The sequence below is a fragment of the Megascapheus bottae genome, chromosome 37 (assembly GCF_031878675.1).
Source record: "Megascapheus bottae isolate mThoBot1 chromosome 37, mThoBot2.hap1, whole genome shotgun sequence".
NCBI lineage: Eukaryota > Metazoa > Chordata > Mammalia > Rodentia > Geomyidae > Megascapheus > Megascapheus bottae.
Genome location: NC_143545.1, coordinates 2,024,080 through 2,044,557, shown reverse-complemented (window position 1 = coordinate 2,044,557; position 20,478 = coordinate 2,024,080). Strand labels below are relative to the sequence as shown.

Here is a 20,478-nt window from a genome sequence, read left to right as displayed (position 1 = left end):
GGAAGTGACTCGGCCTCGGCCCTCCCGGCGGCCCCCTCCACACACACGCCTCGCTCCGCCCCTTTCCTCCTGGCCGGTGTCTCCCACCCCCCCCACCCCGTTTCCAGCGCTGTTTCCCTCCCTCCCCCGGCCCTCCCCTGCTCGCTTCCGGTTCCCCCGCCTTCCCCGCGCGCGCGCGCGCGCGGATTCAGCTCGGAGTCCGTGTGTGTGTGTGTCAGGGGGGGGGGTGGGCGGGAGGGGGGGCGTGGAAGGGTCGGGGGTGGGGGGGGTTCCCGGGAGCGCGGGCCGCGGCAGCACTTCCGGGTGAGTGCGGGGAGGGAGGGGAGGGAGGCCCCCGCCCTGCCGCGTCCCCGCGCGCGCGCGCTCGCGTGGGTGTGACGCCGCCGCCCGGCCTCGCGCCCCCGCCCCGCGCGCGCCGCCCCCTCCTCCTCCTCCTCCTCCTCCTCCTCCTCCTCCCCGCGGGGGGGGGGCGGGCGCCCCGCCGCCGCGCCCGCCAACGACGCCGCAGCCCGCGCCGGGCTCCCCGGGGGGCCCCCCCGCCGGTGAGTGCTCGGCCCCGCCGCGGCGGGCGCGCGCGCGCGGCTCCTCCCCCGTCCTCCCCTCCGCCGGGCGTGCAGGGAGGGGGATCGGGGGGGGGGGGGAGGGGGGCGGCCCGGCGCGGGCGGGAAGCGGAGCGGGGCGGGAGGTGGTGGTGGTGGTGGTGGTGGGTGGGGGGGCGGTCGACCCATCCACGATTTGACTTGTGTGTCCGTCCCGGAAGCGGAAGTGGTTCTGGAGGAGCGGGCGCTGGGGCGGAGTGGGGGGGGGCGCAGGGGGGCGGGTGCCCGTCTGGTGGGTGGCAGAGTTCAGCTCCCCGGAGGGGAGACGCGGGGACGCCCCTGAGGACGGGCCCGGGGAGCGGGGCTGGGGGGGGTGACACCCGCCGAGAGCCCGCCCCCCCGGGCCGTGGGGGGGATCGGAGGAGGAGGGGGGCAGCAGGGCCACCGCCGAGGGTCCCCCCCCCCGGGCCGGGCGGAGGGAGGTGACTTCTGGGCACCAGGCCTCGGGGTAGGCGAAGGGGGCGAAGTCCTGGGCAGAAGTAACGGGGCGCGGGCGGGGAGGAGGGGGGAGGAAGTGGCTGGGCCTGAACTTGGCCCTGTGCCCGACCTGAGAGCCCGGGCATCCCCTCCTTAGCCATCAGCTTGGCCTTGTGAAGCCACTGCTGGGATCCAGGGACCCCACTCCTCCCCACTCCTCCCCTGCCACCTCTTCTTGTCCGCTCAGCCTGCTCACCTGGGGCCCCCAGCCTGGGCTGTGTGTGTGTGGGGGGGGGGTCGGGGTGGCACTGGTTGTTGAGAGTTGGTTTTAGTTTTTTATTTTCAATCACCTATAAAAAGGCTCCCCCCCCACTCTTGTCTGCCCTTGTAGAAGTCTTGGAATTGGGAGTGGGGTGGCTCAGCCCCCCCCCTGCCAATCCTCCCCCCCACCCACACACACACACTGACTGCTGAGAGTCAAGGAATTCCTGAGTTTCCGCACCTTGGCAGGCCCTGTAACCCAGACAATTTGTTTACAGAAAGTTCAGGAGCCCTGGAAAGGAAAACTAAGACGACAGGAGGAAGAGAGAGAGAGGGTAAGACAATTTTGGGGGCTCCTGGCTTGTCTTAAGCTTGGATGGAGGGTGGGGGCGATGATGTTGAGAGGGGGGGGGTTAAGTTTTCCCTTTGGGGCAATGTGACAAGAGCGATTGGAGTAAGAGGTGTCGTATGCAATACTGGCATTCTCGGTGGGAGAAAAGTGAGGCTTTTCCTGTTCTTTCTGGGTTGCCTGTGAAGTGTTGTTATGTGAAAAGTTGGCCATGCACGTGTGTCACCTTCTCCTGCTGTCACCTTTGTTCACTTTTTAAGAGAAGTGTCCACAGCAAGCCTCTGGAGAGGGTTGTATTGGAGAAATTGATTCGCAGGTAGCGTCCAAAGTTATGGAAGAGCTGAGTTGACAATGAGGGGTGTTTCTCACTTATTTTACTGTGTTGTTACTGCAGTCTGTATTGGAGCTTCAGCTCAGGGCCTGGATTCTGTCTCTCACATTTCTGGTGTTCTACCACTGGAGCCATAGCTGTCCTTGCTACTTTTTAGTGGTTAATTGGAAATGAGAGTTTTACAGATGTTGCTGTGATCCTGACATCTCAGCCTCTTTGACTAGTTGGCATTACAGGTGTGTATTTCCCACCCCCCAGCTCACGTGGGATTTCTGTCCTCTGTGTTCTAGTGGAAGGTTTGAGGTGAGTCTGTGGAGAGATTCCAGTCTGTGACTTGAGGTTCTTTGTATTGGATGGGACAGATGACGTTTTCTGGGGGAAAAGAATATTGTTTCTTAGGTAGTTGTAAGTGGATAAAATTACATGGAGTAGGTTCTAGAAGTAACTCTGAGAGAATACAAACTCAGAGGCCTTGTAGTAATAAGAGAAAGTTTTAGAAGCCTGGAAGTATCAGTGTATGAATAATTGGAGTCCAGCACTCTTAACCTGTGTGTGTGTGTGTGTGTGTGTGTGTGTGTGCGCGCATGTGCATGTATGTGCGCGTGCACGTGCGCATGCGTGCTAGACCTGGGCGCCATCCCTGAACTTTAGTGCTCAGAGTTAGTGCTCTTATCATTTTGAGCCCCGGTTCTACTTCTGCTTTTTGATGGCTCATTGGACATAAGAGGTCTCATGGACTTTGCTGCCTGGGCTGGTTTTGAACCAGGATCTTCAGATGGGATTATCGAGTGTGGGCACCAGCTCCCGGCTGAGGTTTTAAGACCCAATCCAGGTGGGCAAGGTGGCCTCTGCCTGTAATCCTGTCACTCCAGGTGGCTGAGGGAAGCATGAGAACCAATTTCAGGCTGGTTTATGAAGTTTATTCTCCATAGGTTTTGAAGACAAGCTGATGTTTTAAATGTAGCATATTTCTTGGCCTTATTTGTTTCCTTAATTTTTATTTTATGCACACATCTGTGTATGTAAAGCAAGCATGTGTATATAAAGTGTATACGCACATGTGTATGTATATGTGCGTGTATGTGTCAAGTAAAACTTTGTGCATACTAAACACATTCTACTATTGAGCTACCAGCCTAGTAGTTACTTTTTTTTCCCTCACATTTCCTGAGTCTGTCATTTATAGTGGAACACACAGGGCAAGCAAGGAGAGCCACAGTGCTTGCCCCCAGCACTGGGTACTGGGTACCCAGGGGGAGAAGCCAGGGTCCGGCTAGCCACCGGTGTGGGTGAGGGCAGTGTGGGTTAACCAGACTTCTCCCTGGAGAAATGGGCTTTGTAGGTGTCGTCATCCCCAGTGGCCCAGGGCCTGTTGGAATGGTCCTTTACGATCCTCAGAGTGCGAGTGAGAGAGAGCGCGCTATTATTTCCTTATTAAAGGAAGAAAAGTGATACTCTTCTTTGCACACCCTTAGAAAACGTCATAAACTTTGTGTAGTTGTGCATTTTGGCATGGCTTTTTTTTTTTTTTCTTCCCATAAAGTGACTTAAGTCCCCCCCCCTTTTTTCTTTTGTTTTGTCTTGACAGTAGTAAGGTTTGAACTCAGGATTTTGCACTTTCTAGACAAGCACTCTACCACAGGAACCACACCATTTTGGTTTTTTGTCCAACACTTGGTATCTGATGCTTTCAGTCTTGGGCAGGCACCCTACCTCCTGAGCCATGCTTCCAATCCAGAAGCACTTTCTGCCAGTTATTATTTCAGTTATTTGCCAGTTATTTTGCCGAGACCACCGTGCTCTTCCCTACTTCCTGCATATGTAGGATTACAGAGATGACCTACCAGGCCCCAACTGGTTATATTTTTTTTTTGGTGGGGGGGTGGGCTTGAACTCAGGGCCTGGGCTCCTTCTTGGAGCCTCTCTATGCTCAAGGCTAGTGCTCTACCACTTGGATCAAAGCCCTACTTCCAGCTTTTTCTGAGTAGTTTATTAGAGCTAAGAGTCTCATGGACATTCCTGCCCAGGCTGGTTTTGAACTGTGATCCTCCGATCTCAGCCTCCCGAGTCGCTAGGATGACAGGTGTCAGTCACCAGTGTCTGGCTTGATTATTTTCTGTATGTGTGCGCAGGTTTTGGGGCTTGAAGTCAGGGCTCACACTCTTCACTTGGCTTCTTGCCCCCCCGGAAGCATTTTCAAAACTTGACCCTAAGGCCTCCATTGGCTTCTTTTTTGGTACCAGTCCTGGGACTTGAACTTGGGGCCTGGGCCCTGTTCCTAAGCTGCTTCTGCTCAAGGCTGGTGCTCTACCAGTTGAACCACAGTTCCACTAACTTTTTTTTAAGAGTCTCATGACTCTTGTCCAGGCTGGCCTTGAACTGCTATCCTCCGCTCTAAGCCTGTGTAGCTAAGATGACAGACATGAGCCATGAGGTACCTGGTTTCTACTGGCTTTTTTGCACCTGATTAATTGGAGATGTGAGTCTTATGGACATGTCTGCCTAGGCGAGTTCAAACCTCTGTCCTCAGATTTCTCTTGAGTAGCTGGGATTACAGAAGTAAGCAATGGTGCTGCCTCCAGCTTTTGTATTTTATTTTTTGCCAGTCTTGGGGCTTGAACTCAGGTCCTGAGCACTGTCCTTGGGCTTTCTCAACGCTACAGTTCTACCACTTGAGCCACAGCACCACTTCTGACTTTTTCTCTGTATGTGGTACTGAGGAATTGAACCCAGGGCTTCATGCATGCTAGACAAGCACTCCACCACTAGGCCACGTTCCTGGCCCTTGATTGATTTACTTATTTATTTGCCAGTCCAGGGGCTTGAACTCAGGGCCTAAGCACTGTCCTTGGGCTTTTCTCAAAGATAGAGCTCTACCACTTGAGCCACAGCACCACTTCTGGCTTTTTCTCTCTATGTAGTACTGAGGAATCAAACCCCGGGGTCTTTGTGCATGCTAGGGAAGCACTCTACCACTAGGCCAAACTCCCAGCTTATATTTTTTTTATTGTTATAATTAAGGTGATGTACAGAGGGACTGCTATTTTCAGCTTTTTATTTTAAATTTTATTTATTTGCTTATTGTTGTTTTTTGTTTTTTGTTTTTTTGCCAGTCCTGGGCTTGAGCTCAGGGCCTAAGCACTGTCCTTGGATTTTTCTCAAGGCTAGAGCTCTACCCCTTGAGCCTCAGCACCATTTCTGGGTTTTTCCAAGTATGTGGTACCAAGGAATTGAACCCAGACCTTCATGCATGCTAGGCAAGCACTCCACCACTAGGCCAAACTCCCGGCCCCATGTCTGCCTGTCTTACTGTCAGTTGTGAGGCTTGAACTCAGGCCCGGGCACTGTCCCTGAGCTTTTGTGCTCAAGGATAGTATTCTACCACTTGAGCCACAGCTCTCCTTCCATCTCTTGGGGCCTACTTGGAAATAATAGTGTCATGGATTTAGCTGCCTAAGCTGGGTTTGAACTGCAATCCTCAGATCTCAGCCTTTCCGGTCGTTAAGATGCCATCTGTGAGCCACGATTGCCTGGCACTGTCTTTTCTTTGTTTCTGCACTTGTAGCTGATTACTGAGCAGGCACCATGGCCCCTTTACTTTTGGGTGGTTTCTTTATAATAACTGGCCTGTGTAGTGCTTAACTGGGAGAAGTGTCTCTCTGATTCTCCCCAGCTTACTCATTATGAGGGAATGTTGTTACATTATTATTATTTTGCCAGTCCTGGGGCTTGAACTCAGGGTCTGGGCACTGCCCCTGAGCTTTCTCAAGGCTAGAGCTCTACCACTTGAGCCACAATGCCACTTCCAGCTTTTTTTCTATGTATGTGGTACTGAGGAATCAAACACAGGGCTTCATGCATGCTAGGCAAGCCCTCCACCACTAGGCCAGACTCCCGGCCTACTATTATTTTTTGTGCCAGTACCAGAGTTTGAACTTAGGACCTGACCACTGTTCCTCAACTTTCCCATTTGAGCCACACCCACTTCTGGCTCTTTGGTGGTTCATCAGTGCTAGAGTCTCCTGGACATTCCTGACCTGTCGAGATTTGAACCATGATCCTTAAACAGTAGGGAGGAGTCCGGATGTGAGCCACTGACCCCTGCTCTAGAACCTGGATTTTCAGTCTACTAGCATTCTTTCCAATCACTGCTTTCTCCTTCCTTTGAGCCACACTTGAAGCGTCCTGTTCCTCGCCCAGGGTAAACGAGCTCTGTCTTGTTGTCTGGTTTTTGAGTCAGGAGCCTTCTGCCTTGGCTGTGTAAGTGCAGAGGTTAGAAATGTACACCAGCAGGCCTGGGAGTGTGGCCTGGTGGTAGAGTGCTTACCTAGCGTGCATGAGGCCCTGGCTTGGCTTCCTCAGCCCACATACACAGAAAAGGCCAGAGGTGGTGCTGGGACTGAAGTGGTAGAACTGTAGTCTTAAGAAAGCCTCAATGCCAACAGGGAGAGAGAGGGAGGTGGGAAGGATAAGTGCTCCTCCCCTGAAGTGATGAGTCCCTTGCACAGGACCTGAGCAGACAGTGGAGAGCTCCATCCTTTCTGTGTCACCTCCTTTTTCCCACATCCCTCAGTTTCTAGGCCTATCTGCCTCCCCCCCCCCACCCCAGCCTGGCCCATCTTCTGTCCCCAGCGGATCCTTACTGCAGTCCAAGCCCTTGCCACACGCTTACCAGTTCTGGGGCTTGAACTCAGGGCCTGAGCACTGTCCTTGGACTTTCTCAAGGCTAGAGCTCTACCACGTGAGCCTCAGCACCACTTCTGGCCTTTTTTCTATGTACATGGTACCGAGGAATGGAACCTGGGCCTTCATGCATGCTAGGCAAGCACTTTACCTCTAGGCCAAACTCCCAGCCCCTCAATTAATTTTTTTTTATTAAAGAATTTATTGACATTGACTTTTTACATCGTATTTCAAATGACATGTTTAACAAACAAGTATTCAAGAATCTCTATATACAATCACTGGCACTTAGATTTTAGAACATAATTAAAATCAGGCTGAGGGTTTGTATGTCATAGATGCATATTAATCTATGTAATAAAACATTGTCTATAGAGGCATAAATTTTTATGTCTGTGTAGTTGTGTTTGCATTTCCAATGCCATGTCCATAGCTCAACTTTTATCACCACAGTGCCAGGTGCCAGTGGCTCATACCTAAAATTCTAGCTACTCTGGAGGTTGAGGATAGTGGTTCAAAGCCAGCCTGGGCAGGAAAGTCTAGGAGACTCTTAGGAACCACTCAAAAACCAGAAGTGGAGATTGACTCAAGTGGTAGAGTGCCAGCTTTGAGCAAAAAAGAAAAAAGAGATAGTACCTAGGCCCTGATTTCAAGGCCCAGGACTTACACCAAAATAGTAATAACTAACAATAATCATTTCTGTAGTGATAATGCTTATTTCCTGTTCTTCCTTTTTCCTCTCCTTTCCTACCAGTCCATCTGTCTTCTCTTTCTGTCCTGCTCAGGGTTGAAATTGAGGGCCTGATGCATGCCAGCGAGATTGTGTTCCCCTGAGCCACCCCACCAGTCTCTTCCTCTCTGCTTCCCTGTCCTCCCGCGTGGCTCCAGTGACTGCAGGGATAAGTGGTTCAGTGGTCAGTGTGTGAGAGCTTCCTGAGGCCCCCCAGACCCTCCTGTTGACATCCAACCATGCGATTCTTAATTAATTAATTAATTAATTAATTTTGGTCGGTCATAGGACTTGAACTCTGGGCCTGGGTGTTTTCCCTGAGCTCTTCAGCTCACAGGTACTGCTCGGGGTTACCCCTTGAGCCACAGAGCCACTTCTTGCTTTTACTATTATTGTTGTTGTTGTTGTTATTGCTGTTTGGGGGTTGGTTGGTTGTGGGGCTTAAACATGTGGCCTGGCACTGTCCCTGAGCTTTGTCGTTCAAGGCTATTTCTGTGCCACAGTGCCATTTCTGGTTTTCTGGTGGTTACCCAACGGAAGAGTCTCCTGGGGACTTTTCTCTCTGAGCTGGCCTCACACTGTGGTCCTCAGATCTCAGCCTCCTGAGTCTCGAGGATTGCAGGTGTGAGCCACCAATGCCTGGCTTTTCTCTTCCTTCCCTCTCTCTTTCTTTCCTTCCTTCCTTTTTGCTAGTTGTGGGGCTTGAAGTCAAGGCTGGGGCAGTGTCTCTGAGCTTTTTCAAGGCCTGGCACTCTACCCCCTGAATCACGCCTGCCTCTCCTCCCAGTCCTTACAGTGTCCTAAGCTTTGTTGTCACCTACATGCGGAGCAGAATTTGAGCTCCGAGAAGCATCTTGTTTTGAGAACTAGGAAGCAGACGCCTCCTGTGTTGTAAATTCCTTTAGCCCAAAGTCTGGGGCGCTCCGCTGGTGTACCCCCCAATCCCCTTCCTCCTGCAGCTCAGCCCGTCAGGACTGTCCGCAAGTGTGACCGGATGGTCTTGAACCGTGGCGGGCCACCTGTAACTCCAGCTTCTCCCGAGACTGAAGTGGGGGCATGTCACGTGTGAGCCAGGCCAGGTGGAAAAAGGGACCCTATCTGAAGAAAGTAAGCCGGGCCTGCTGGGGCGCGTTAGGCAGGAGTCTGGGTCAGAGGTCAGCCTCAGGCAGAACACACACAAAACCCCGGGCCTAAAAAAAAATCACTTGGGCAACAAGGGGCTGGAGCGTGTGTGGGAGTGGTAGACAGCTTGGCCCCCAAGGCCCGCCCAGGACCTTCATTTTTATCCTCCCTTGCTCGCTTTGCTTTCTGTCTCAATACCTTTTCCGGCTGCATGGAACTGTAGACCTGGATGAGAAATCCTCATGTTACTGATTCAAGGAAGATGGACTAGGGGAGGGCAGAGAGATGGGCCAGCCGAAGGCCCACGAGCAGGGCAAGGAGGCCTAGGGCACGTCCCTCTCCCCTGCTCACCTCCTTTCTTGTGCCAGCTTGAGAAGGAAAGTGATCCGCCCTTTTTCTTCATCGGCACAGTGCAGTAAGGCCTCGGCCTTGGAAGCGCTTCCTGTGTGCCTCGCCACATGCTGGGCATGGCGGGGCCAGGTATCCTGTGCCCCATGCCCAGGCCAGGCGCTGACCAGCTCCGCTCTCTTCCCTCAGGTAGAATGGAAGAATCTCACTTCAATTCTAACCCGTACTTCTGGCCTTCCATCCCCACCGTGTCAGGACAGGTGAGCCCCTGGCTCGTGTCTGGGGGGGGTGGGCAGAGCCTGGACGGTGCGTGGCCAGTGGGCAGCGTCCACTTTCCCTTTCCCTCCTGGCAGATTGAAAACACGATGTTCATCAACAAGATGAAAGACCAGCTGCTGCCGGAGAAGGGCTGCGGGCTGGCACCGCCACACTACCCCACGCTGCTCACGGTCCCCGCCTCCGTGTCCCTGCCCTCGGGCCTCAGCATGGACTCGGAGTCCAAGTCGGAGCAGCTGACCCCGCACAGCCAAGCTTCGGTCACCCAGAACATCACGGTGGTCCCGGTGCCATCCTCGGGTCTCATGGCCTCCGGTGAGCCCAGCCTGCCCCCTGCCAGGCCCTGGGGAGTTGGGGGGCCCAGCGATTGCTAGCTGCCGTGTGTATTAAGTGCCTGCCATGTGCCTAGCCCTGTGCTGGGCCTGGTGGGCATGCAAGGAAGTAGAAGAGGCGGTTCCTGCCTTTGACGCGGTGGCATTCTTTTCTTCTCTGAATCAAGGCGTCTCCTGCTCTCAGAGGTGGAGAAGAGAAGGGAGTCAATCGAGGGGTAAATCTCGCTGCCCCGTGGGGGCTGGGGGGGGGCATTCCCTGGGGGCTGACGGGGTGGGTGGAGCATGGGGTCCCCCACCTGACCCGTCTCCCTTCCTCCCGCCCCCAGGTCCCGGTCTGGTCATCACGTCTCCCTCGGGCTCTCTGGTGACCACAGCGTCCTCGGCTCAGACCTTCCCCATATCAGCTCCCATGATTGTCTCCGCTCTCCCCCCTGGCTCCCAAGCCCTGCAGGTGGTCCCCGAACTGGCCAAGAAAGCGGCGTCCACCCTCCCAGAAGAAGGGGGTGGCGGCGGTGGCGGCGGCGGTGGCGGCGGCGGGGGCACTGGCGGTGGTGGAGGTGGCGGCGGAGGAGGAGGCGGCCCTCCTAAGGCACCCCGGGGCCGCAAGAAGAAGCGGGTGCTGGAGTCGGGGCTCCCCGAGATGAGCGATCCGTACGTCCTCGCCCCCGAGGACAACGGCCACCAGAAAGACGGCAAGACCTACAGGTAGGACCCAAGGGCCGGGCCCGATGGGGAGAGAGGGGCCACGCGGGCTCGGGCCTCCTGCATGCCAGCCCCTTGGTCACGGGGTAGGAAGGCGAAGCTGCTGGCCCTTCTCCAGCGGGCTCTCCCCTCAGGGGCCACGCGCACCCCTGCCCCCCTTTTCCTAGTCAGTCTTGACTGCCTTAGGGTTCCAAGAGTCCGTCCTGGTGCAGCCCCTGCCACACCGTGGACCCCCCATCCGCCCTTGGGCCCTGCACGGCCCGGGTGTGGGGAGCAGGACCCCCCCTCTGGGGTGTCTGCTCTGAGTGACCCAGGGCCAGCTGCCCACAGGAGTCCCCCGCAGGGCCCCAGGCCCAGCTCCACCTGTGGTGCCACGCACAAACCCGTCCCGGTGCAGCCGTGCGCAGCCCTCCCCCGCGGGCCGGGCGTGTGTGCATGGCGGGGAGAGCCCGTGCTCCCTAGCGTACCCAGATGGGCCATGTTGTTCCCATTTTAGGAGCGAAGGGAACTGCGGCACAGGAAATGGACAGAGCCTTGGGCTCATGGATACAGTTCCCGGCTCCACCACGAACTTGCTGTGTGACCCTGGGCAAGTCCTTTCCCCCCCTCTCTGGGCCTCAGTTTCCTCATCTGTAAAATGGGGAGAGTTGCGTGTGCCTCCCGCTTGGCAGGAGAAGGTAGCCACGCTGTCGCGGCGGGATGTGTCAGGAAGTCACGCAGCTTTGTGTGGATTGTTTTGTTTTTTTGGTTTTTGGTTTTTGTTTTTTGCCCGGCCCACTCGTGCGGTGGCACTCACCCCACAGCGTTGAAAAGCCCTCTGGCACGAGGGCAGAGTTTCTGGGCCCAGGGATGGAGCCCTGCGGGGCTCTGTCTTGTCACCCCCCCCCCCAAATTCACGGCAGCTTTATTATTACAGGTGTACCCCACTTTATACAATAACTCTTCCCGGACCTTTCCACCATACCATGTTGTAAAGGTACCTGACCAGTTTGATGCATCTCAATAGCGAGCGTCCCGTCCGCTAACACGGAAGCCCCCGGGGGCTTTGGGGCGTGACGAGTCTCGGGTTTGTATAGCTCCTAGTGCCAGCTGGACTCGAACCTCTGCTAGTGTAGACGCTGCCCTCAGCAGGGTGCCCTTCGGGGCCCCTGTGGCTCAGCAGACCTGGGGCCTTTTCCGTCTCTCCTCGTGTGGATGTGACTGAAACCTGGAGGAAGAAGGGAAAGGCGCAGCGGGAAGGAAGTCTGCTAGGCTTAGCTTCCTTCTGGTCCTTGTTTTGTTTTGCGCCAGTTCTGGGGTTTGAACTCAGGGTTTTGACAGTTCCAACTCAGCTTGCTTGCTTGGCTGGCTCTCTGTCACTTTGAGAAGCCATGCCAGCTTAACTTTTTTTTTTTTAAGGTGGGGAGAGGGGGGATAAGAGTCTCACTTGGCTTTTTCTGCCCAGGCTGGCTTTGAACCAAGATTCTCAGAATCTCGGCCCCCTGAGTAGCTAGGAGTCCAGGCGTGAGCCACCTGCACCTGGCTGTGTTGTAGAATTCATGGAAGACTCCATACTGAGGTGACTAGAGAGAACTGTGCAAAATACATTTTTTTTTTAATTTAAGGAATTGCACTTTTGTCACACGATGTAAATTTGAACTTTACGAAATTTTTTTTTTTTCCTCACCTGTGTCAACGACCTCCACTTCTGGCATTCGGTTGGGATCTGGGGGGGATTCAGTTCTACCACTGGGGACTCATCATCAGTGTGTCTCCAAAATGGGAAGATGAGTCACTCACTGCTCCTCTGTCCTGTGGGAATGTTTGGAGGGAAACCTGAGTATTTCAAATGGTTCTGCCATCTGGGGAAAAACCCAGGTTAGAATTTGCCCAGCCAGTGAACCAGGCGGCTTCCCGTGTGGCTTGGCCCCCAGCCTGCCCATTTCTGTTTGGCTTCATCAGACTTGAGAATTAGAAATAGCAGGGTGTGCATCTTTCCTCTTTCTTTCTTTCTTTCTTTGTTTCTTTTGTGGGTCATGGGGCTTGAACTCTGGGCCTGGGTGCTGTCCCTGAGCTCTTCAGTTCAAGGCTACCGCCCTACCCCTTGAGCCACAGCCCCATTTACCCGTTTTCTAGTGATTAATTGGAGATAAGAGTCTCAGCGTTCTTTTGTGCCGGGCTGGCTTTGAACCGCAGTCCTCAGACCTCAGCCTCCTGAGCAGCTGGGATGACAGGCGTGAGCCACTGCGCCCAGCAGGGTGTGCATCTCTTGTCCAGGGTGCTTGGGATTCACCCAGGTGTGCACGGAAAATGGAAAACGTGTGTACACGGAATGAGACACCTCAGGGAACAGCACCCTTATCCGCACTGGAAGGTTCTGATGCCTCGTGCATGTCTGTAATGCCAGCCTTTGGGTAGGCTGAGGCAGAAGGGTCAAGGGTTTGAGCCCAGCCTGGCCTACATAACCTCTCCAAAAAAAAGTGAGATTTTTGGTCCATTTTTGTCTATAGGTTAGCCACACAGCCTGAAGGTGATTTTATTCCGTATTTGTAGAGAGCCTGCACTTTTATCTTGGCTGGCATCCGTCCTGGGGTCAGGTGTAGAATCTCCCACCGGTGGCATCGAGGCAGTGCTTCGGAGGGGCTGGAACGGGAATTGTGGGTGAGGGACGCCCAGAGCCATCTTCCACAGGGATCCGGGTCCCTTCACCTGCCCAGGACAATCACCTTCCGAGCCTCTCTGTGCCTCCTGTAGACCTGGGGACATTCTTGGCAGGTTGTTGTTAGAAAAGGAAAAGTAAGCCAGGGGTAGCAGTCAGTACCCGTCACACTCGCTGCTCTGGAGGCTGCGATTCTGAGCATCTTGGTTCAAAGCTGGCCCTGGTAGAGAAGTTCATGAAACTCTAATCTCCATCCAGTGAGCCATAAAAAAGCCCCAAGTGCCTGGTACTGTGGGCATAGCAACATATGGAAACTACCATTCCCAGCATTGACCGTTTAAGGTAGCATATTTATTCTGTCTTCACAGTCCTTCAGCAGTTAAGTGTTGGAGATTCTGTTCTCATGGGAACGTGTAAAGCACATTTGTTTGGTTACTTATGTCAGTTGTGGGGTTTGAACTCAGGACCTGGACACTGTTCCTTGATCTCTTTGGCTCATCGAGCCATAGCCCCACTTGGGATTTTCTGGTGGTTCATTGGCGATAAGAGTCTCGGGCTAGGTGCCAGTGGGTCACGTCTGTGATTGTAGGGTGCTCAAGAGGCTGAGATCGAGGATCAGGGTTTGAAGCCAACCTGAGCAGACTTTCCTTAGAGACTCTTATCTCCAGTTAACCACTCAAAAGCCAGAAGTAAGCTGGGAGTGCTCGCCTAGCATGCACGAAGACCTGGGTTCAATTTCTCAGTACCATGTACGGAGAAAAAGCTGGAAGTGGTGCTGTGGCTCAAGTGACAGACCACTGTCCTTGAGAAAGCTCAAGAATGGTGCTCAGGCTTTGAGTTCAAGCCCCAGAAATGGCGGAAAAAGAAAAAACCGAAGTGGCACTGTGGCTCAAAGTGGTAGAGCGCTAGGCTTGAGCAAAAAGAGTTCAGGGCGAGCACCCGTGCTCTGAGTTCAAGCCTCATGAATGACCAACAACAAAAATAAGCAATCTCATGGACTTCTCTGCCTGGGCTGGCTTCAGACTGTGATCCTCAGACCTCAGCCTCCTGAGTAGCTAGGATGGCAGCTGTGAGCCACCGGGGCACAGCTTGTTTAAAAATGAACTTTCTTGACAAGGGCCTGGTCTGGAGCCCCATCTTGGCACCGAGTGAGGAGGCTTTGAGTTAAAATGCCAGCGTTGGGGACTGCATGGTAGAGCACTTGCGTGGCAGGGACGAGTGTGCTAGTCGTGTCCTCACCATCGGGCCTTAGCAAAACCTCTGCCACTGAAGCTTGGGGCCTCTATTTTTGGAGGCCGGAGCTGGAGCTTGCAGTGTCCGTGGCCGGCCTCTCCATTCCACAGAGTCCAGCGCTGGGGCCTGGGTCCCTAAGCCAGCCTCTAACCCCACGCTGCGAGGAGAGCCTGGGTATGCACTGCCCCTGGCCCCGGGCTGTGGACCGGGCTGGCTGCACACAGGTCCGCCTTCCCGGGGTGGGCGAGCTGGTAGTCAGGTTTCCTTCCGAATGCTCCAGAATTAATAAGTGGTGCTTCAGTACACGCTTCCCTCGAAGGACCGTGACAGCTCAGTGGAGGAACTTGCTGGCTTTCTTCTCCATGCCAGTTTTCTCTTAAAAAAACAACAAAACTTGTAGACGCTGGGCACCGGGGGCTCCCGTCTCTGATCCCAGCCCCTCGGGAGGCAGCCAGCTTGGGCAGGGAATGTCCACGAGGCTTTTATCTCCAGTGAATCACTCAAAAAGCCAGAAGTAGAGGTGTGGCTCGAGGGGTAGAGTGCCAGTTCTGAGTGAAAAAGATCAGACATAGCACAAGCCCCGAGTTCAAACCCCAAGGCTGGAAATTACCAACCCCTCTACTCCCCTCCAGAAATCCTCAGCCCCTCTTCGAAATAAGATGGGGTGTGAGAGGTGAGCCTTCCCGGCCCCTTCACCTCTGGGCCTCAGGGTTCTAGAAGAGGGAGGAGTCCTGGCCCTAGGCTGGTGAGGCCTCCTGGTTTGGTGCTAGGCAGGACCAGAGCAGAGTCAGGTAGTTCTAGGAGAGAGCAGGGGCCTGGCGTTGCCCCCCATGGCTGCTGGCTTACTTCAGAAGGGGCTGGCCGGGGGGGAGGATTTTTTTTTTCCAGTCCTTAGGCATTCTCAAGGCTAGCGCTCTACCGCTTGAGCCACAGCACCATTTGTGGCTTTTTCTGTGTCTGTGGTACTGAGGAATTGAACCCGGGTCTTCGTGCATGCTAGGCGAGCTCTCTACCCCTAGGCCCTGCTCCCGGCCGCCTTGTGATCACTCTAACCCTTCCTCCCCCCCACCCCTCCAGACACTGCCCCCCCCAGGGAGTTAGTGTTCCTCTGTGCACAAAGCTTTGTGTGTGCAGATGGGGGGTGGCGAGGGCGGAGGACCGGGAGACCCCATGATGTGGGAAGGGGTAGGGGAGCGAGCTCCTGCAGTGCCCAGCTCAGATGCCCAGCTCTGCCCCCCGGCCAGGGCTCTCTCACCTTCGTGCGGGCCCCCCCACCCCTGCATGGGGAGGTCGTGACGCCGCCCTCCCTTGGCCAGGTGCCGCATGTGCTCGCTGACCTTCTACTCCAAGTCGGAGATGCAGATCCACTCCAAGTCGCACACGGAGACCAAGCCCCACAAGTGCCCGCACTGCTCCAAGACCTTCGCCAACAGCTCCTACCTGGCCCAGCACATCCGCATCCACTCGGGCGCCAAGCCCTACAGCTGCAACTTCTGCGAGAAGGCCTTCCGCCAGCTCTCCCACCTCCAGCAACACACACGGTAAGGCCACGCGCGCCTGCGCACGCGCCCCGCCTGCGCCCTCTGCCCCCCCAGGCCGTGGCCTCCGCCCCCCTCGCCTTTGCCATCTCGAGCGTCTGCGGCCGTCTGGGAAATAAACGTATCTCTCCGTGCGCGTGGGGGGGGCCTTGAACGTTGTCGTTTCCCATCCCCCACCCCGAGTTGGGGGACCGCGCCTCTGGTCCTTGAGTCAGTCTGTCTGTCTGGAGCCGGGGCAGGGCAGGCTGCCGGGTGCGTCCAGTCTGGGCCAGGGAGAGCCCGGCAAGTGCTGTTCTCTGTCAGTGGCTAACCGGAAGCGTGGCACCGGTGGCCAGCGTGCCACCTTGCAGGGATTCCAGGGGTGACCAGACTGAGCACCAGGAGGGTCCAGGAGCCATGGGCGGCACTCCCCCGCCTCCTGCGATCCGATGGATGGATGGAGGCTTGGTGCCTCTCTCTCGATCTCGCTCTCTCTCTCTCTCTCTCTCTCTCTCTCTCTCCCTCTCTTCCATGTTGGGGAGGAGAAGGAAGGGGCGCGCAGCCGTCCCAGCCACATCGTGTCACCCAGCAGAGCGAGTGCTCCCTCCTCCCTCCTTCCTCCTCTCCTCTCCTCTCCTCCCCCGGCAGGATCCACTCGAAGATACACACGGAGACCATCAAGCCCCACAAGTGCCCGCACTGCTCCAAGACCTTCGCCAACACCTCCTACCTGGCCCAGCACCTCCGCATCCACTCGGGCGCCAAGCCCTACAACTGCTCCTACTGCCAGAGGGCCTTCCGCCAGCTCTCCCACCTCCAGCAGCACACACGGTAAGGGAGAGGGGCGGGCTCCCGCCCCTGCCCGCCCGCCGGCATGCCCTCCCCACCCCCGCCCGGGACACCCACGGCAGCCCGCATGCGGGGGGCGGGGGTGGCGCCCGGCTGGAGGAGAGGCTGGCTGGCTGGAAGAGAGGAGGACGCCTCGAGTGGATGCCAAGAGGACATGGCGTGCGGGGCCGGAGCTGCATCGGGGAGATACTGACTGCGACTTGTAAGCCAGGACCTGGGGAGGCCAGGATCGATTTCCTGCGCCCCCCTCTCCCTCTGGAAAGGATCTGTGCACAAGATGGAGTTGAAATCGTCACGCCCAAGCGGAGGCGTTGGATGGGAGAAGCCCCCTCCGCGGGCCGCGGTCATGAGCAGGAGGTGAATCGCATGAGCTGGCATCAGCCTGGCATCAGCCTGGCACCACCCTGGGCTGTGTGCCGAAGGTTCTGAGGAATGTTGGAAATGGAGAACACAAGGCTTCACGTGCTGAGCACTCCCTGAAGACAAAGATGCTTCGACTTCTGAAGGATCACCCCCCACACTCCAAATCGTCTGGAGGGACCAGTGGGACTCGAACTTGTCAACTACAAGAAGTTGATGGTCGCAAATGGCGCTGGAGGACCGGAGGCGATCGCCTGGAACACGAGCCACTGCCTGGCTTTGAGGAGAAGGAAGAGACGCGGGGTGGTGCTGAGGCCTGTCCAGAGGGCCGGAGAAGCTTCTAGTTACGGCCATGGTTGGGAGGGCACCGCAGGCCCGTCCTGGCTCACGCAGCAGAGCGCCCTGTGGAGATGAGGAGGCGCTCAGGGTTGGCTCTGGCCTTGGGGGCCGCAAGGCGCCCCCCCCCCCCGGGGATCCCTGGGGTTTCCGTGTGGTTTCGTTGGTGTCACTCAGCCTAACTCTGCCTTTTTCGAGGCCCGGCCGGCTGCCCACTGTGGCGGGGGCCGAGGGCAGGGTCCTTTCTTTCTCTCCTCCCCTTCGCGCTCCTCACCTTGTTTCTGCCGGTTCCCAGGGGCAGGTCCTGTAGGAGGGCCCGGAGCTGAGCGCCGCAGGCAGTGTCCAGCCCGGCAGCGCGGGGCAGTGCCCGGAGGAGGCGCTGCGAATCCCATCCCCGAATGCCTCACTCACCCCTGCCGTCTTGTCTTCTCTCTCACCCCGTGCAGAATCCACACTGGGGACAGGCCGTACAAATGTGCACACCCAGGCTGTGAGAAAGCCTTCACGCAGCTCTCCAACCTGCAGGTAAGGACCGGCTCCTCCCGCCCCAGGCATGCGCGGGGCTGCATGTGGCCCCAGAACTGAAGAGGCCGGGGGGGGCCCTGGGGAGCTCAAGGCCAGCCGGGGTCTTGTAGTAACTCTAAACAAAAATGGGCCAGGCACAGGAGGCTACTGCTGTAATCCTGCCTGTTCAAGAGGCTGAGATCTGACTGTCTTATCTCCAGTTAGCCACCCAAAAGCTAGAAATAGAGCTGTGGCTCAGGTGGTAGAGCGCCAGCCTTGAGTGACAGAGCTGAGAGCCTAGACCCTGAGTTCAAGCTCCTGAATTGACCCCAAAAAACCAAAACTTACCTTTGGTTTATGAGCTAAGCTGTCTCCCCTGGTAGTCCATCGTATATTCATTAAATACATGACCCCCAATCTCCAAAGGAACTTGGTCGGGGAAAGCATTATTTTATGCTTTTTGGTTTACATAGCCGGGAATTGGACCCACAATCTGACACATGCAGCCAGACCAGGTGCTTTACCACTGAGCAGCATCCCCCTGCCTTTGTGTTATTTTTCTGTTTTTTGTTTTTGTTTTTGAGAGAGAGTCTCCATGTCTAGCCTTCAACTTCTTATATAGTCTAGGCCAGCTTGAAATTCAAATTTTTTTCTCAGGGCCAGGAGTGTGGCCTAGTGGTAGAGTGCTTGCCTAGCATGCACGAAGACCCAGGTTGGATTCCTCGGTACCACATACATAGAAAAAAGCCAGAAGTGGTGCTGTTGCTCAAGGGTAGAGCTCCAGCCTTGAGCAAGTGCAAGGACAGTGCTCAGGCCCTGAGTTCAAAGCCAGGAGTCCTGGCTAAGGCCTGAAATCCTAGCTACTTAAGAGGCCAAGAAGTTGGCCCTTGGTGCCTCCTGCCTGTCACCGCAGCATGGTTCCAAACCAGCCTGGGGGGAAGAAAAGCCCGTGAGACTATTCAGTTAATCACCAAAAAGCCAGAGGTGGAAGTGGAGCTCAAGTGACAGCGCCGTCCCTGAGCGAAAAGCCAGTAGACGGCTCTGAGGGCCAGCCCGGGGCTCCAGGCGGCCCTGGCCCCCTCACCCGCCTGTCATCCCAGCTGCTCCAGAGGTGGAGATCTGAGGCTGGCATTCAGTGCCAGCCCGGGCGTTGACCCCCGGAGTCTGTGAACTGCAATTAAGCAACAAGAAGCTGCGCGTGGCAGCGCGTCTCCAGTGGTAGAGCGCCAGCCTTGAGGGCAAGACAGGAGGGATGCTACCCAAGCCAGCTGCCACGGCGCCTCCTACGGGAGGGGGGGTGGAGATGATGGGGAGAGCGGCCCACCCTCACGCCGCGCCCCTGCTCCTCAGTCCCACAGGCGGCAGCACAACAAAGATAAACCCTTCAAGTGCCACAACTGCCACCGGGCGTACACGGACGCAGCCTCGCTGGAGGTGCACCTGTCCACGCACACGGTGAAGCACGCCAAGGTGTACACGTGCACCATCTGCAGTCGGGCCTACACCTCGGTGAGTGCCACGGGGGTCGATGGGGACCGTGGGCAGCTCTGATCGGTCAGCGGGCACCGCGCCGTCTGTCCGGCCGGCCATCCGCCCGTCCTTCAGCTCCTCCTCCGTCCTCTCTGCCCCCCTCAGGAAACGTACCTTATGAAACACATGCGCAAACACAACCCTCCCGATCTGCAGCAGCAAGTGCAGGCAGCGGCGGCGGCGGCCGCGGTGGCCCAGGCCCAGGCCCAGGCCTCGCAGCCACAGCAGCCCCCGCCCCCCCAGCCACCACACTTCCAGTCCCCGGGGGCGGCCCCCCCGGGGGGCGGCGGCGGGGACAGCACCCCCAACCCCCCACCCCAGTGTTCCTTCGACCTGACGCCCTATAAGACGGCCGAGCACCATAAGGACATCTGCCTTACGGTCACCACCAGCACCATCCAGGTGGACCACCTGGCCAGCTCGTAGAGATCCTCGCTGCCCCCACACCCCACCCCCGACACGCCTCGGGCCTCCGACACAGCGCATCCTTACTCTCAACCGTTCCTCAAGAGGAGCCACGGCCTTGCTCACTGGCCACGGGATCCGGAGCCGCGGGCCCCTCCGAGCAGCGCTTGGCGCACCGGGGCTTGGTGCTCAAGGGAAGGCTCTGCCGACACCGGCAAGCCGGACCCCCCCTCCTCCGCCCTGGCGCCGGGGCCCACCGAAGACCAGAGGCCGGCCCTCCCCAGTGTCCGACAAGGGAGCCCCCGATGCAAGTCGCCTGCCCTCCGCCTGCCTGCCAAGACCAGAGGTTTCTCCCACGTCCCCGCAGCCTTCTCCCTCCACCCCGGCGTGCCGCCTCCTGCTCTTGCTCATGGAGGGAGGGGTGGGGGGGTTGGACTTCTTTTTTGTTGTTGTTTGTTGGTTGGTTGGTTGGGGGGGGCAAGGGCTTTGAAGTGGGTCCCCCAAGGGGCCATGAATTCCCCCCAAGGAGGCCCAGAGTGGGGTATGATTTTCCCTGGAGCCTCCCTCCCCTCCCATCCCTTTTCTCCCCCTCCCAGGCCCAAGTTGCTATGGGAGCTTTGCCCTCTGTGGCAGGGCGCTGCAAAGAAGGGAGAGGTTAGGGCCCCAGGACTGGACTTAATCTCCCATGGTGCCACGGTCAGATGCTGGACATGGATTTATATATAAATATATATATAAATATATATATATATATACCCGCTCATCACGGCCATCTTTGTTGTAACCATTTCTGTGTTTATAAATGCATTATCTCCGAATTTCCATATTTGTTTTGTTTATTTTTTTTTTTTTTTTTACCTCCCCCCCCCCCCCGCCCTCCACCTTGTCCTCTGGCCATGGCATTTTTTTTTATTTCCTTTACTCTTTTTATTTTATTTTTAAATCACAGCAGATTT

General features: G+C 56.4%; 1 protein-coding gene across 7 annotated transcripts; it reads left to right on the top strand.

Annotated features, from left to right (window-relative positions):
• The first annotated feature begins 266 nt into the window (after nucleotides 1-266).
• Nucleotides 267-20,340, top strand: Znf384 (zinc finger protein 384). 7 transcript variants are annotated; one of them, XM_090325068.1, is made up of 12 exons: nucleotides 267-303; nucleotides 1,556-1,612; nucleotides 9,030-9,100; nucleotides 9,194-9,431; nucleotides 9,616-9,663; nucleotides 9,775-10,153; nucleotides 10,647-10,739; nucleotides 15,338-15,562; nucleotides 16,187-16,369; nucleotides 17,530-17,608; nucleotides 18,938-19,096; nucleotides 19,223-20,340. In XM_090325068.1, the coding sequence occupies exons 3-12, from the start codon at nucleotides 9,035-9,037 to the stop codon at nucleotides 19,541-19,543; spliced, it is 1,791 nt and encodes a 596-aa protein (XP_090181194.1). In that variant the 5' UTR covers nucleotides 267-303; nucleotides 1,556-1,612; nucleotides 9,030-9,034; the 3' UTR covers nucleotides 19,544-20,340. The 7 variants fall into 7 exon arrangements, with proteins under 7 accessions (XP_090181194.1, XP_090181192.1, XP_090181197.1 ...); XM_090325066.1 differs by lacking the exon at nucleotides 267-303 and adding an exon at nucleotides 815-1,047; XM_090325070.1 differs by lacking the exon at nucleotides 267-303 and having other exon boundaries at nucleotides 1,079-1,612; nucleotides 9,892-10,153.
• The last annotated feature ends 138 nt before the right edge of the window (nucleotides 20,341-20,478 follow it).